The sequence below is a fragment of the Sus scrofa genome, chromosome 4 (assembly GCF_000003025.6).
Source record: "Sus scrofa isolate TJ Tabasco breed Duroc chromosome 4, Sscrofa11.1, whole genome shotgun sequence".
Taxonomy (NCBI): Eukaryota; Metazoa; Chordata; class Mammalia; order Artiodactyla; family Suidae; genus Sus; species Sus scrofa.
Window position 1 is genome coordinate 129,109,367 of NC_010446.5, and position 17,097 is coordinate 129,126,463.

The 17,097-nt window shown below is 44.0% G+C and overlaps 1 protein-coding gene across 3 annotated transcripts in view; it reads right to left on the reverse strand.

The window, feature by feature from the left end:
- Window positions 1-17,097, reverse strand: part of HS2ST1 (heparan sulfate 2-O-sulfotransferase 1) — a 156,473-nt gene that overhangs the window by 7,467 nt on the left and 131,909 nt on the right. For all 3 annotated transcript variants that reach the window (XM_001925492.6, XM_013997436.2, XM_013997435.2), the window contains exons 3-6: window positions 16,665-16,750; window positions 6,867-7,005; window positions 2,420-2,517; window positions 8-165 (exon numbers count right to left, since the gene is read on the reverse strand). In XM_001925492.6, coding sequence (XP_001925527.3) covers window positions 8-165; window positions 2,420-2,517; window positions 6,867-7,005; window positions 16,665-16,750 — 481 coding nt within the window. The remainder of the gene's footprint in view (window positions 1-7; window positions 166-2,419; window positions 2,518-6,866; window positions 7,006-16,664; window positions 16,751-17,097) is intronic.

A 17,097-nucleotide genomic window follows, 5' to 3' on the forward strand; every position in this document is an offset into this window, starting at 1 on the left:
TACACACCTGTTCGGTAGAGTTCCGTGGCGCCCCTGAAGAATCGGGGCAAAGCCGCCTCCAGCAGCATGACGAAATCTTCCAGCTCTTCAGTCACCCCCACCAGAAAGTACTCATTGATTAGATTGTACTTGGCTTGATCCATCGCCCACCTGCTTCCGACATTCCTAAAGCCAAAGAAACGGAATAAAAAGCCTGCTTGTGAGCTCTGCCTCTTTGATGCCTTTGACACTATATGAGCGGAAAAAACAAATCGACACGTGTCCCTCCAAAGCCTCCACGCCCTTTTATGAGTGTCTTTGGGAGGCCCACCTGTTTGTCCTTTCCTTTGCCTCTCCCCCCAGGTTCTGCTCCGCTCTGCAGGCTGATGCAGATTTTACCAGGCGACATTTAATAGTTTGATGGCAGTTAAAAAATATGGATAGGGAGCTCCTTTGTGGTGCAACAGGTTAAAGATCCAGTGCTGTCACCGCAGCAGCTCAAGGTGCTACTGTGGCGTGGGTTCGATCCCTGGCCGGGGGACTTCCACATGCCGTGGGTGCCGCAAAAAAAAAAAAATGTGTAGGAACAGCCTCCCACGCGCTTCAGCGTGAGTGCAGTTAACGTGTTGTCTCCACCGGCCCCTGATCAACATGGGTTTGCCTCCACAGGTCCATCCTTTTTTGGGACAATGGTTCAGTTTTTTGGTTCCTGTCGTTTTAATTTGTGAACCGTTCTAAGAGACAACTGTAGAGTAAGCGGTTGGTCTTAATTCTGGGAGGCAAAAGAACATAAAGGACGTTTCCCAAGGAATCTTTATGTCAGTATGTGGTGTGGCTCATCTATCCAGTTTTCAATGAAAGATTCTTAATTAAAAGGTAAATGCAGGCGTTCCCGTCATGGCGCACTGGAAATGAATCCAACTGGGAACCATGAGGTTGCAGGTTCGATCCCTGGCCTCCCTCAGTGGGTCAAGGATCCGGGGTTGCCGTGAGCTGTGGTGTGGATCACAGATCTTGTTGTAAGAAAATGATTAAAAATGGAAAAGACATTCTTTCGAAGCTTCCAGTTCTTCTTCTGCTATTGCAGTTGACCTTTGAAAAACACAGGGCTTTGGGGGTGCCAACCAGACTCAACCCTCCACTCCTGCAGGTGAAAATCTGTGTATCATTTTACAGTCAGGCTCCACATCCACAGATGCAGCCAAACACGAACCATGTAGGACTGTAACGCGTACTATTGCAAAAAAAAAAAATCCGCATTTTAAGTGGACCCACGAAGTTCAAACCTGTGCTGTTCAGAGGATCAGCTGTGGGTTTTGCTTTTTTGTTTTTTTTTGGCTTTTTGTCTTTTCTAGGGCCATGCCTGCAGCATACGGAGGTTCCCAGGCTAGGGGTGTAATCGGAGCTGTAGCCACAGGCGTAGGCCAGAGCCACAGCAATGCCACGTCTGAGCCACATCTGTGCCCTACACCACAGGTCACAGCAATGCCGGATCCTCAACCCACTAAGCAAGGCCAGGGATCGAACCCAAAACCTCATGGTTCCTAGTCGGATTCGTTAACCACTGAGCCACGATGGGAACGCCCCAGCTGTGTTATGCTTTGATATAATCTACTGAGAGGGCCTTGAGGTGCCAAGTCATCAAATACTGAATCTCAAATAATGATGGCAGGCCCAAGGCATTCCTTGTATTGCTCATGGTTTTAAGGAAGATAGATGCTAATTTTAAACGTGATCCTGTTTTTTTGGTTTCTGTTTTTTTCCTACTTTTCCCATTAAAATGACTGATTGGGACAAATATTGTTTTTATAAACTTAAAATTCAGCCCATTCAGAGGAAATAAGTTCTATTAACAATAAAATATCTTTATTTTGTCCTGGCTTCTCCCAAGTCAAATGAGTTTAACAGTAACACCAGGTGAATACATCACCCACTAAGCCTTTTCTTCATCTAGAATGGATGGCTGGGAACTACATGCAGTCGCTTGGGATAGAACATGATGGAACATGAAAAAAAAGGTGAATACCTGTATGCCTGCGTCACTGCTGTAGAGCAGAAACTGGTACAAGAAACCAACTATACGTCAATATAAAAATTTTTTTAAATGGATGGCTAAATTAGTACGCTCAGGAGAAAATGGCATTGACGAAATGACCCCTGACCTCTAATTATGAACATGGCTAGAATATGGCAAAACACATAACACCAAAAACAAACAAATTCAAAACACAGCATTTGAGAAACCGTTGTAAGCCTGTTACAGGTGAAGAATTTCTTTAATGCTCTTCAAGGTAACCACAAAACCAGGTTTTACTTAATTACCAGGTATTTTTCTAGCCTGGTCTTCACTGATTTCCTTACACCTACCCTTGACTAGGGCTCTCGCCCTGGGGCAACACAGACGACAGAGACAATACAGACGCAGGTAAGTGCCTCCTACCAGCATTCCGAGCTGTGGCCACAGAAGAAGGGGATCTGGAGCCAGAGCTTCTCTGGAGCACAGTCGGAACCGCCCTCGGCCACACACTCATCAAAGGTCTGCAATAGAGACAAAGCAGCACACGTGAGACCCAAAGGCAATCCTCGCCTGGCAAGCATCTCAGGGAGGCCACTTGTCAGACAAACGGGGCAGTGGTGGGACGAGCGCGGATTAGAGCGCTGGCCACAGAGACACGCGCGGGACCCTGCGGAGGTGACACACGGGCCTGCCTCCCGTCTCTGTTGTAGGCCAGCGTTTACAAGAACCCTTTCACGACAGGAATGGAACGGCCCCCGGGTGATAGCCTGTCCTTGAAAGTAAGTACGAGTTTATGCTGAATGCGTGTCTTTATAATTTCCTATCCCCTTACCAAAGTGAATTAAATAAAAACAAGGTTAAACATGCTGGGAACTTCCACACCGCCCAGGTGCGGCCCTAAAAGGACACACACACACACACACACACACACACACACACAAGAACGAACCCCAAGACAGCCAGTGGCAAGGATGATGTAAAGAGAAAAAAGAACTACAAATAACCAGAAATCGATGAACACGCATGAGCTGCTAGATCTCAGTGCCTAATAGAAATTCTCCTGTTTCTTTACAAATACAAGGTGAGTAAGCACTTCCAGAGAGAAGGACAACTCAGTGACCGCTTTACTCCCGACACCTGGGTCATCAGTCCGCTGAGGTCGTGACCAGACGAACGGCTGCCGCGCTGACCGCAACAGCGACGCGGGCATCTCTGCTCACGTGGCAGAAGGAGACTTGTCACCAAGCGCCGGTCACCAGAATTTTCTCACTTATGTGCTAACTCCTATTAGCCTTCTCCTAAACATTTTGGTCCCATTTCAGAAATTTTCCACCTATAAATACGTTTTTCTTATCAAACTTCAAGGTCTTAAAATAAAAAGCAAAAACAAAACCAAAACACCAAAGGAAAGGAAACACTTTAGCTCTCTTTCTCTCCCACAAAATAATCCAGTTCGGTACAACTGAGAAGAAGTTACCACCAGCTTTTTTACTTACATACCATCTATGCTTAGAAAGAGCAGTTCTTTGTGAATTAGATACAAATGTTTTTAAGAGTGCACAATAGCAAAATATTTAGATTATTAGTTTAGACATGAATTCCTAAAATTGAAAGTTAAGATAATTAAACTGTAATGCTTGATAGTAACAGCGACTGCATTTATACCCACGCCCTTTTCTGCAAACGGTCTTGCTTTGTATCTTACACAGAAAATCGAGGCTGAGAGTGAGCTCCCTTGATGTCCTGCTTAGACCAAGGCGGAACTGCACCTGCAGCCCCTGCTGACGTCATCTTGAAAGTGCTCCCTCCTCCCCTTGAAAACCCCTTCGGAGACGCTGCTCCATCAATTCTCCTCCAGCTTCTTCCCCCATTGCCCCTCGCTCTCATCAGATACGGTTTTGTTTGTTTGTTTTTTTTCTTTTGATAGGCAAGAAATAGATTTATTAGGATAGGACACTTGTGAGAAACGCAAGCGGGCAGGCACGGAAGCGCTCCATCAGATATCTTACTATGCCCAAGTATCCGTCACTGTAAAGAAACACTTCTGATGGTTTGTTCCTTCAGAGCCAGACGTGTAGCTCCAGAGTGCTCTCTTCATCTCCCAGTTACGCCTCGACTCTTTGGATTGCATTTAAACAGCTTCTCTGATCCCCACGGACAAATCTAAAGCAGCTTTAAATCCTCGACTCGCCTCTCTCTCTGCAGCTGAAATGACCTTCCCTCGCATTTCAAGGACCTGCCGGCCTTGTCCTCGGATTCTCCAACCTCGGTCTCCGGGGGTGACCCCCTTCCTTGGCCGGCTCCCTGAAGGCTGGATGCTCAGCACCACACACTCGCACCCCTTCTTCCTTTCTCACTTGGTCCTGTCTCACGTTCTGTGGGTCTCAGTGCGACTCATTCAACCCTTGGTCTCAGCTCCCACCCCGTGCTGACGCCCCCCATCTGCTTCCTGAGATACAGATACATCCCAGAGGACAGCTCCATCTACTTTCACTGAAATTAAGGTCCACGTGGAGCGCTTCTCTCTTTCTTCAGCTCCATTGCGACAGACCTGCTTCCCACTTTCTCCCTCTTGGTGAGAGGACCCCCTCTACAGCCAGTCAGAAGTCTGGGAAGGGGACGGCCAAGGCGGACCCTGGGCCGAGCACCCCCTACTGAGAGGGAGACACCTGGCCTGCAGCAAAAGTTCTCCAACCTGTAAACTGCGGAGAGAGTGTACTGCTTTCCTGCGGGGCTTTTTACGTATCAAATACTGTCTCAGAAACAGCTCTCAGATGCTTTTGTATAACATTCACGTTCCATGAGCAAACCCTGGTCGGGGGATTATGAATCGTGATAACCACGGGGGCTGGGATCGGGTTGAGCTGAGCATGGACTTCCTCCAACCTCATTAATACACTGAATAAAATACTACATATTTTCAGGTATGATATTCTGAATTAATTATAATTCCCACAGCCGTCACTAAGTCTAGTTAATTAAGAGTAAGAAACACAAGAAGCGAATTAGGGTAGGATCTGGGGCCTCGGGGAGCGGTGGGCACTTCTTCAACACAAACTGACTCTCCTCTAGATGGGTATCTTCAGCCCAAAAGCATATACTCTCCCCCCAAGCACAACCCCCTGGTGTTCGGCTAATACAACACTTGATAGAAATGTTTAATAATCTATAGGGCAGTATAAAACCGAAAGTTATAAAATAAGTATGTGCATATTTAGAAAACGTGATGAGAATCACAGGCGTAGTTACTAGAAGCCCTAAGAAGCTCTGTGCTGAAAGAAGGACTGAGAGACAAACATGCAGCCCTAAAAAGAAAGAAAGAGGGCGTTCTGTTGCGGCTAGGCAGTAAATATGAGGATGCCGGATCAATCCCTGGCCTCGCTCAGTGGGTGAAGGATCTGGTGTTGCTGTGACCTGCATTGCTGTGGCTGTGGTGTAGGCTGGCAGCTGTAGCTCTGATTAGACCCCTAGCCTGGGAACCTCCATATGCCACAAATGTGGCCCTAAAAAAAAGGAATGAAATAATGCCACTTGCAGCAACATGGATGCAACTGGAGAGTCTCATGCTAGGTGAGGTAAGTCAGAAAGAGAAAGATAAATACCATTTGATGTCACTTATATGAGGAATCTAGAACATGGCACAGATGAACCTATCTACACGTCAGAACCAGACTCCCAGACATAGAGAACAGACTCTTGGTTGCCGGGGCGGGGGTGGAAATGGGCGGGGAGTTTGGGGTTAGTAGATGCAAACTGTTACATTTAGAATTGATAAGCGATGAGGTCCTGCTTACAGCACAGGGAACTATATTCAGTCTCCTGGGACAGAATACGATGGAAGAGAATATTAAAAAAAGAATGTATATGCAAGTGTGACTGAGTCACTTTGCTGAGCAGAAGAATTTTTAAGTCAACTATACTGTAATAAAAAAAATCATACATTAAAAAAAAAAAAGACTTTGGAGTTTCTGCTGTGGCACAACGGCATCTGCAGCATCTCTCCTGCGCCAGGATGCAGGTTCGATTCCCCAGCCCCCAACACAGGGGGTTAAAGGATCCAGCGTTGCTGCAGCTGAGGTGTAGGTCACAACTGTGGCGTGGATCTGACCCTTTCCCAGGGATCTCCCTATGCCGCAGGGTGGCCAAAAGCAACAAAAGAAGACTTTATGAAAGAGGTAACATTCGAGCTGGATCTTAAAGCCTGAACAAGGAGTCTTCCAGTACGAAGGAGAAGCATCCTAAATATACAGAACAACACGGATGCAAAACGGATGATGCGTCATGAGTCTGGAGAACAGTGACACTTCAGGTGGGCGAGGCACCGGCGGCCTGAGGGACAGCGAGGCAGGAGAGGGGGGTCTCCCGTGCCCTGGGCAGGCCCCTGAGCAGTGCGGCCCCTGAGGACGCACGTAAGCAGAAGACGCTCAAATCTGAACCTGCTGACTAAGAGCTTGTGCAGCTACACTCTCCTCCAGCCTGAAAAACGAGCTGCTTTAACAAGTCCCCAAACAGACCATAGAAACCAGATCACAAATCCGCAGAAAGAGCCATCACCAAGACCCAGGGACCCACCTAAGGACGGCAGAGTATCTTGCTAATGCATCACTGCAGTGAGCTCAGAAAGTTGTTAACGGGACTGTACCAAGACAGATGTTCAGCTCTGGAGCAAAAGTAACATATTCTTTAAAAGGGCAAAATACTGTACAGACTCCAAAATATCCACCGTAAAGTCGCTTTACTTTTTGAGTTCTTTTCAAAATTTCCACAATAAGCAAGTACATTTACAATCACCCATGAATTTTAAAAGCCCACCATTCATTGCATTTCAAAAACAACCACCTTCATAAAAACCTTAAAACTAAAGCACTACCTTTTTGTCTCCTTGTTTTCGTCTTCTCAGTCCTGGTCTGTAGTCGTCTCCGAATCTCAGGAAGTAATAGTAAGAAACCAGCCTTTCGATGGGGTCCCTGACCACATTAATGTAGATTGGCTTCTTCTTCACCCCAAACCTGACACAGAGCACAGTTTAAAAGGTGAAACCGACACGGTCACGCTGTTTGGGGGGTCTTGAAACGTCAACTCTGGGGGGTCTTGAAACGTCAAGTCTGAGGCATTAATTCTACATTGAAAGAACATGAATTACTAGAAATAAAATAGAATATGTGGCGATTAGGAACTATTTGATAATGATCTATATTACAATGAAGTAAATACGAAACAAGCATTTTAAAATTACAGCTGAAGATAAAGGAGGGAAGGGGAGATTGGATTAAAAAAAATTTTTAATTTTCCTGGCAGGAATTACAGAAACATTTCAATTTTACGTGGCAATGACGTCTCATTTCGGGCTCAGCAAACTAGACAAAGAGCAACAGCAGAGGCCACGGCGCTTGAGCCCCCCTCTGCAGCCGCGCATTGCAAAGGCGAGACACAAGTGAAAGTCATCCGTCTTCAGCACCGCTGCCTTCGGGGTGACAGGGAGGGGCTTTCCCTTTAGCAGCCCCTGCAGACCCCAGATCTGTCTAGAACGGACCCTAGAACTGGTTCCAGTTCCAGCATGCTCCCTCGTCCCAGCCGTGAAAGCTTGGCGTGACCCCAGCGGTCCCGTCCTGCAGGCCTCACCCGGCAGCTGCCGCGTCCTGCTGGGGCTTGGCCCCGCAAGCTCCCCCACAGAGTCGACCCGTGTTCGTCTTCACACCTGCCCTCTCTGCGGCCTCCCGCCTGGACCACGGTAACCAACGCCACTAAGTCTCTCTCCCTTTCAACCTCCCTTCAAACCACTTCTCCACTGATTCCGCAGACACCTCCCGGGAACCTGAAACACACCTGCTGTTTATGTGGACGTCACACCCAGACTCCTTCGCGTGGCGGTTAATGTCCACCCGTCTCGTGTCCTGGGCACCACTTTACTGGTCTAACTGTATTTTCAACTCTCCTCCAACAAGAACTCGTCTGTCCACCCCCGTATCTCTGACTTACTCCTATTTCTCCATGACAGGCCTTTGCTCATTTTATCTTCCTTGACCAGGATGCCATTCTCATTTTTCTATTCTATTACATTCACTCATTCAAAAAATACTTTTTTGTGTACCCAGTTTACGCCAGGAACTATTCTAATGTTAGGAATACAAAGTAGGAAAAAAGACAAAATTCTTTGTTCTTCTAGAGTTAACATTCTACTTGAGAGAATATAAGCCGGTAGATAAGTAGATATGGTAGATGGTAAAAATACTAAGGAGAAAGATGACACTCTGAAGGGGAAGGGAGAGGAGTTCCCTTGTGCCCAGCAAGTTAAGAACCCAGCATAGTGACTGTGAGGATATGAGTTCAATCCCTGGCCTTGCTCAGTGGGCTAATGGTCTGGTGTTGCTGTGAGCTGTGGTGTAGGTTCCAGATGTAGCTTGGATCTGGCGTTGCTGTGGCTGTGGTGTAGGCCAGCAGGTGCAGCTCTGATTGGACCCTTAGCCTGGAAACTTCCATATGCTGTGGGTGTGGCCCTAAAAAGGAAAAAAAAAAAAAAAAAAGGAAAGGAAACAGATCAGAATTTAGGATGTATTTTTTCACTAAAACAACCCATAAAACTAACAATAATACAGTAAAAAAAAAAATTCACATTTTTTAAAAAAGAGAAAATGATATGATTGCAAATACATGGCGTCTGCCAACTAGGTTAGAGTGGAAGCTCCCTGAGGGGAGGGGATTGTTTCTCTCCTGTTCACAGCTTCATCACTACTGTTAGCAAGGTGTCAGGTGTATAGGTGTTAGAATTAGATTGAGTAGACTGTTGTGAATTAGCCACTTACAAAAGGCTTCCTTTCTCTCTCTTTTTTTTTTTTTTTTGGCCCCAGGGTGCAGAGGCTTGATATGGGATCTTAGTTCCCAGACCAGGGATCGAACTAGGGCCACAGCAGTGCAAGTGCTGAATCCTAACCACTAGACCAGCAGCAAACTCCCAACCAAAGCCTTTCTGTGGGACAGTCCTCTCACTGGTGAGAAGAGGGTACACAGCTGACACCTCAACTAGGAAGTCGAGAGTCTTGTAATTGGGACCTAAAGAAAGAGAGAATTCCCGGTGAGATCAGGAACAAGACAAGGATGTCCACTTTCACCACTTTTATTCAACATGGTTTTGGAAGTCCTAGCCGTAGAAATCAGAGGAGGAAAAGCAATAAAAGGAGTCCAAATTGGAATGGAAGAAGGAAAACTATCATTGTTTGCAGATGACATGATACTACACCTAGAAAATCCTAAAGACGCTACCAGAAAACTGTTAGAGCTCACCGATGAATTTGGTAAAGGTGCAGGATACAAAATTAATACACAGAAATCAACTGCATTTCTATATACTAACAATGAAAGATCAGAAAGAGAAATTAGGGAAACAATTCCATTTACCACCACATCAAAAAGAATAAAATACCTAGGAATAAATCCACCTAAAGACACAAAAGACCTATACTCTGAAAACTATAAGATGCTGATGAAAGAAATCAAAAATGACACAGACAGATGGAAAGATATATTATGCTCTTGGATTGGAAGAATGAATATTGTCAAAATGACTATACTACCCAAGGCAATCTACAAATTCAATGCAATACCAGTGGCATTTTTCATAGAACTAGAACAAAAAAGTTTTAAATGTGTATGGAAAGATAAAAGACCCCAAATAGCCAAAGTAATCCTGAGAAAGAAAAATGGAGATGTAGGAATCAGGCTCCCCGGTTTACACTATACTACAAAGCTACAGTCATCAAACTAGTATGGTACCAGCACAAAAACAGAAATCTAGATCAGTGGAACAGGATAGAAAGCCCAGAACTAAACTCACGCACGTAAGGTCAACTAATCTATGACAAAGGAGGCAAGAATATACAATGGAGAAAAGACAGTTCCTTCAGTAAGTTGTGCTGGGAAAACTGGACAGCTATGTAAAGGAATGAAATTAGAACACTCTCTGATACCATAAACAAAAATAAACTCAAAACAGATTAAAGACCTAAATATAAGCCCAGACACTATAAAACTCTTAGAGGAAAACACAGGCCAAACACCCTCTGACATAAACCACAGCAATAGCTTCTTAGATCCACCTCCTAGAGTAATGACAATAAAGACAACAACAAAAAATAAAGGGAACCTAAATAAACTTAAAGGGTTTTGCACAGCAAAGGAAACCCTAAACAAAATGAAAAGACAGCCCACAGAATTAGATAAAACATTTGCAAATGAAGCAACTGACAAGGGATTAGTCTTCAAAATATATGAACATCTCCTTGTCAAAGCAAATAAACAAAAAACCCCATCAAAAAATGGGCAGAAGATCTAAACAGACACTTCTCCAAAGAAGACACAGGCATGGCAAAAAAAAAAAAAAATTATGAAAAGATGTTCAATATCACTAATTATTAGAGAAATGCAAATCAAAACCACTCTGAGATACCACCTTACACCAGCCAGAATGGGCATCATCAAAAAGTCTACAAACAATAAATGCTGGAGAGGGTGTAGAGAAAAAGGAACCCTATTACACTGTTGATAGGAATGTAAACCGGTACAACCACTACAGAAAACAATATGGAAGTTCCTCAAAAAACTAAAAATAGAACTACTATATGATCCAGCAAGCCCACTCCTGGGCATCTATCCAGAGAAAACCATAATTTGAAAAGATACGTGCGTCCCAGTGTTCATTGCAACACTCTATACAATAGCCAAGACATGGAAGCAACCCAAATGCCCATCGACAGAGGACCTGATAAAGGAGATGTGGTGCACACAGACAATGGAATGTTACTCAGCCATAAAAAGAACGAAATAATACCGTTTGCAGCAACATGGATGGACCTAGAGATTATCACACCAGGTGAATAACTTCACACAAACATCATAAGACATCACTTATCTTAAAAAGTCTTTAAAAAAGGATACAAACGAACTTATTCATAGGACAGAAACAGACTCACAGACTTTGAAAACAAGTTCATGGTTACCCAAGGGGACAGGCTGCAGGGTGGGAAGGATGGCCTGGGGGTTTGGGAGTGACATATGCACACTGTGTATATGAAATGACTGGCCAGTGGGGACCAACTATACTTCAATAAATCTTCACAAAATGAAAAAGAAGAAATACATACACAGACACAGAGACAACTGATTCCCAACATGTATGATGACTCTTGCATGTTTTGTATATACATCTATGTGTGTATGTGTGCACGCAGGCATGTATGCACACACAGGTGCAAATGAAAATTTACACGTAGAAAATTCCTATTCAGCTTTGGGTTGTTTTATTCAATCATTTATTTATAATTTCTATAGTACGAAGCAGGAACCTTCATCTAAAAACACAATAAACTCTCCAAGTCAAACACACACACACAAAAGAATGGTTAAAAACAAGTATATAGTCAGAACATTTGAAAGGAACCTTGACAACTGGCTAGACAAAGCCTAAACGGAAGATGAAGCTGAAAGAGGGCTGACTGGCTTTGGGAAGCATCAAGCTTTGAGAGTTCTGCTTCACACTAGACTTAGCGTTTCTAGGTAAGCAGCCGTCTCACACAGGAGACCCTGGTGTCTTACGCAGTCCATCTGCAGTTGGGTGAATCTGTGGAAGCAGAACTTGCAAATAACAAGGAAGAACTGGACAGATTTATTCTGGACTCTCTTATCCCTAAAGCCTTCACAGAAACCTTCAAATCCTTCCAGTGGCAAGTTCCCGCTGCCATGTTTCAAACATAGCGAATGACCTGTTGGCAATTATTCATCCTGCTGATAATAATGTTAATAATAAATGATTTTAAAAGTAATTATGTATCTCCTAAAAGGCACATTTATCTAGCGGAATGTCCCAAATTAAAAAAAAAAAAAAAAAAAAAAAAAGAAAGTCTAAAAATACCAACTGTTGGTAAGGATATGCCAGCTGGAGCTCTCGTTCACTTCTGGTGAGACGGCAAAATAATAAAGCCACGCAGGAAGACAGCTTAGGAGTGTCTTACAGAGCTGCCAGGGGACCACCCAGCAACCCCACTTCTAGCTTCTATCCCAGGGAAATGAAGATGTCACATCCACACAAAACCTGTGTGCAAACATCGCGGCAGCTTTACTCATCATCAGCCAAAGCTGGGAACAACCCGAGTAGCCGGAGACTGGACGATGGACAGAAATGTGGGGCCTCTCGCCTTACGACGCGCACATCAAATTGGATGTGCGGGAAGCACTGTGCCAGGCGGAGGAAGCCAGGGTCAAAAGCCATGCTGGTGGCCAGACAATCACCGTGAAGCAAAGGGGTGGTTAGGGCGACCCTAAGCTTTCTTGCTCGGATGTCTTGGTAAGTAAAATTGGGTCAGCTTCGCAAACAAGAATCCTGGAGGCAGAGACGGAATCTTGAGCAAGGCGGCCTTAGGAGGTGGGAGAGGGGCCGGCTCAGGTTCAGACGGAAAGAGGAAGAAAGGGTGGGCAGGACAACATGGAAACTGAAGGAGGACGAGGTGCAGAAGGACCTAACCCAGCTCCGTGTGCAACGCACACAAAAGGCTCCGCGTGCGTGAGCGCATTTAGTCTCACAACCACCAACAGAGTAGTTACTGCAACGACCCTCATGTCACAAACGGGAAACTGGAGACCTCAGGTCACGCGGCTGCCACTGCCGAGCTGGTAAGGAGCTGCAGGCCTTAAGCTGCGGAGCTGCCGCTGGAGGTGGCTCCTTAGCAGGCTAAGGATCGGTGCCCCAGGAAGAGCCAGCGATTAAGACCAGGAAAAAGGCAACACTCTGAGCTCCCGCTGTGGCTCAGCAGGTTAAGAATCCAACTAGTATCTGTGAGGACGTGGGTTCGATCCCTGGCCTCACTCAGTGGATCCAGCATTGCCCTGAGCTGTGGTGTAGATCACAGTGGAGACTCGGATCCGGCGTGGCTGTGGCTGTGGCTGTGGTGTAGGCGGGCAGCTGCAGCTCCCATTGGACCCCTAGCCTGGGAACCTCCATATGCCGAGGGTGTGGCCTGAAAAAGAAAGAAAAAGGCAACTCTCCCATGTTACCTACAAAGACGAAAATAATTTCAAAAGTGTCTCTACGGTGTTGTGACATGCTTGTTGAAAGCCGAGGAGGCTGGTGCAGCTTCCACCGGCTCAGCAGAGAAGGAGGCAGAAGCTCAACGGCACGTGACTGTTTACCACCCAGCTCGAGCCAGGCCTAGATGCTGCCCCGTTGTTACCAGGACATTTTAGACCCACGAAGCCCTGAGTGTCCTGGCCTGACATGTCTCCTTCTTTACCAGTTTACCCCCTTTGTTCTGAAAAAGACAGCAGGGGTGCCATGGAGAAACCAGAACAACCGTGATGAAAACCCACACATTTCCTGGGCACGAGCACAGAGGTTTACACCTGACACATGCCTGAATAAAAGGGACCGCTGTACCGAAATAATCCCAGTTACCGTTCCAAGATGGCATGCCGAGGTATGACCCTAGGTGGCTAGATCATAACAGGTCTTAGCAGAGTCTGATCAAAACCAGCATTAAAAGAATTTTCTTTAAAAAAAAAAAAAAGAGTTCCACCATGGTTCAGTGGAAATGAATCTTACTAGCATCCATGAGGACTTGGGTTCTATCCCTGGCCTCACTCAGTGGCTTAAGGATCTGGTGTTGCTGTGGCTGTGGTGTAGGCTGGTGGCCACAGCTCCAATTCAACCCCTAGATGGTTCAACCTCCATATGCTGCAGGTGCAGCTCTGAAAAAAAAAAAAAAAAAAGACAAAAAAATATATAGTTTTCTTTTACCTGCACCGTATGCTCTATAAAGGAAAATGTTCTGAAAAAGGTTTCAGAAAGGTATGTTCAAATTTTCTCTTTTGTAAAATTTGAAGAAAATCAGAGTGGGAGTAAGAGTCAAATGACTGGTATGATTTAAAGGGCAGGGCCATCTGTAACATTTTCACGGTTTATAATGAAACACACAGAACCAACAATTACAGGGAAAAGGGGGGCTTTCAGTGAACTCGCTGAGGACAAGAACTGCAACTTACTCGGCTGCACATGCCTGCGCCCTAGGCCGTTTTCAAAGTGTCCTTCCTATACAATATTTTTATTGGAAAATTTCTAAAATTATGTTAGCATATCTACATTATTTTAAAATGCTTTGTCCACCAATTTAAAAAAACAGTAATTAAACATTAAAGGGAAAAATGGAAGAAAGAACTAGGACATGTGCTTAAAAAATAAGAAGAGGCTTAAGACCAAAAGGAGCAAGACAGGACAGCAATGCAAATATGTAAGATAATGTTTTCGTTATTATTCTAAAGTTCTAAAAAACCCAAACATGTCGCCAAAGCATAGCTTGATAGAAGCTTGTAAACAAAGTGTGTGTTTTTAGTGATCAGTCTAAATTAGAAAGCACTTCTCATTTTTTTATTTCTCTATCTTACTGCCAGGTTTCCGGAGGTATTTTATTTATTTATTTCTTCATCTTCAAATTTTATGGCCACACTCACAGGATACAGAAGCTCCCCGGCCAGGGATTGAATCCAAGCTGCGGCTTCAAGCTATGCCGCAGCCACAGCAACGCCAGATCCTTAACCCACTGAGTTAGGGTGGGATCAAATCCGCCCCTCTTCAGTGTCCCAGGTCCCTGCAGCCGGATTCCTAACCCACTGAACTACAGTGGGAACTCCTATATTCTTTTCAGTGTTTCTGCCAAGGCAACTGAAAAGCTAGGTGACTGAGTATTTCTTTCACCGAATTTGACTGTTTTCTCCTGAAGGCAAATCTTTTCATGGACTCCACAAAGTACCACCCCAGTCATGAATATGTTTTGAAGAATAAATATTTAAAAATTGCTAAGGTGGTGTTTCTTCCTTCCTCCTTACTCGTTTGTGGAGAGGATGACAGCCAATGTAAACTTTAAGAGACACTAAATACACCTAAAATAATTTGTGGCTTCATATGTCCAAATATATTTCCTCTCGTGGATTTTCTAAAGTATCTGTTTAAAGTCTTGTAAAAGTCGATTAAAATTTTTCACAATACGTTTTGCTTCCAATAACACGAAACACGTTATGAAAATATTCCAGCCCTTCAACATTCATGTTAGTATTTAATAACTGATATTAATCTTTCCAAGAATGTTTATATTTTTTTTAACTGCAAGAACCCTAGCATATACCAGAGCTTCATTTTAAGTGTAAGACTTTTGCCAAAAGCAAAAGCACTCGATATTTTATTTTAATAATGAAAACCTCAAGTATGAGAAACCAAGCTGTGTGTGGAAAAAAAAATCATTTAGGTGAAAGGGTAACAAACATTCAATTGAAGGATAATGCAGCCCTGAGGGGAAATATGCATAACAATGAAGTTTATGAAATTGGTTCAATGCCTCTGCAGAGGAAAAATAATTAGTTTATTTTAAAACTGCCTATAAAATGTTTTCAATATTGCCATATGAATTATTTATAGAAAAATGTACATCTAACTTTAAAGCTTTTTACTTTAAAGTTTACTGAAAGATCTTGAGTGCTGTGGAAGGAACTAGAAAAAAATTATTTTCTGGATGGAATATTTGGAGGATTCCTTCTAATTGCATGCTTTTCAATAAAGTTAAGATTTATTATCAATGTGAATCAGTGATGTTTCAGTCATTCCTTTTGCTTTTCAAGTTTGAAATGTTAAAATGACAGCTGATATTTTTAGATTTTACACAGAACTCTCTTGAAAGTTGACAAGCACATGAGGGCATATTACTTTGAAGTCATGACTGCTCATGAAATGACTGCGCAGGCATGTCTAAGCTTAAATCATTTAAAGATGTATTTTTCATGTTTTGTAAGTTAGCGCAGAATCTTACTGGGGAAAAGATTTGGATTTGAGGTTTTATTGTAATAATAGTCTATGTCCTACAAAAAAACCATTCAGATGGATTCACCAAGCCATGTATATTGGAATACTCCTCTTGACCAGTTTTCTGATTAGTATTTAATGTGGCACAGACTCTGGAGGCAGCTACGTGTCACGTGTGGATCCTGTACGCGAGCCTGTAGTTCTGTGCACTTTTCCTGAGAGAATTATGATAGTGATGCCGGGATCCCACTCCCCCCCCCCCAAGACATGGAAATAAGAGTTAGTTACGTCTAGTTTCAGGCAAATCACTATAAAGAACAGACACTATTTTTTAAAGTCTCTTTAGAATATATCTCAATTTTAAAGCTAGAACAAGGTGGCCCAAGGGGACCTGTATGGGCTCTCGTGTCGTGGCTGAGAAGGGGACACTTTAGGCACAACACCGAGCGATGGCTGCTTTGCTCTCTTGCTCTCAGCCAACGAGGTGCTAAGTCATAATCCAAGTGACGGCCAGGTTAAAACCTCAGGCTCTCCTAAAACAGCGTCATTTGGATGTAAAGGCAGCAGAAACAAAATAACGATAAAGACCTTTCACGGGTATTGCCTACATTGAATCTGCCTTGAATTTCTGAAACTAATGACAATTATCAACTTATGAACACTAGAGGGCAGTCACACACCAGCAGGTATATTTAAATTACATCCCTAAAGCGGCAAAGGCAGGCCAGCCTGGTTTTTTTTTAATCAAAATCATAACAATTTAGTGAATGTATTCCTTTTTAGGTTGTTAACGTACAAAGCATTCTTTCATGTATCATTTCAGGTATAACTTACTTTGCAAAATCCAAATAAGAAACGTGCCCATGATAAAACCCTGGTTTCATCTCTTTCCAGGACGTTATATTCTTTACAAAGCGCACCTAGAAAAGGAGAATATACTCATTACTTTGGCACAACTTAAAGGAAATGAAATGTGGGGACAGCAAAGGCTTTCCATGTAGCATTTAAAGCCAACACACCCCCTGGACAACAGCAGAGCTTTGAGATACAGGCTTCAGCTAAGGAACGCACAGTGTGACCTGTAATCACTAGTTCATACGGAGAAAATCCCTGTCACAACACGCAGAAGAGTGAAAGCGGATCTGAAGACAAAATTGCAGAATGCAACATGTACAGTACTGGGGAGTGGGTGCGTTTTACGTGGGGGCTGGGGGCTGGGTACCAGCACGTTGCAGCAGGCAGCTCGCCCATCCGCAGGCAGCTCACC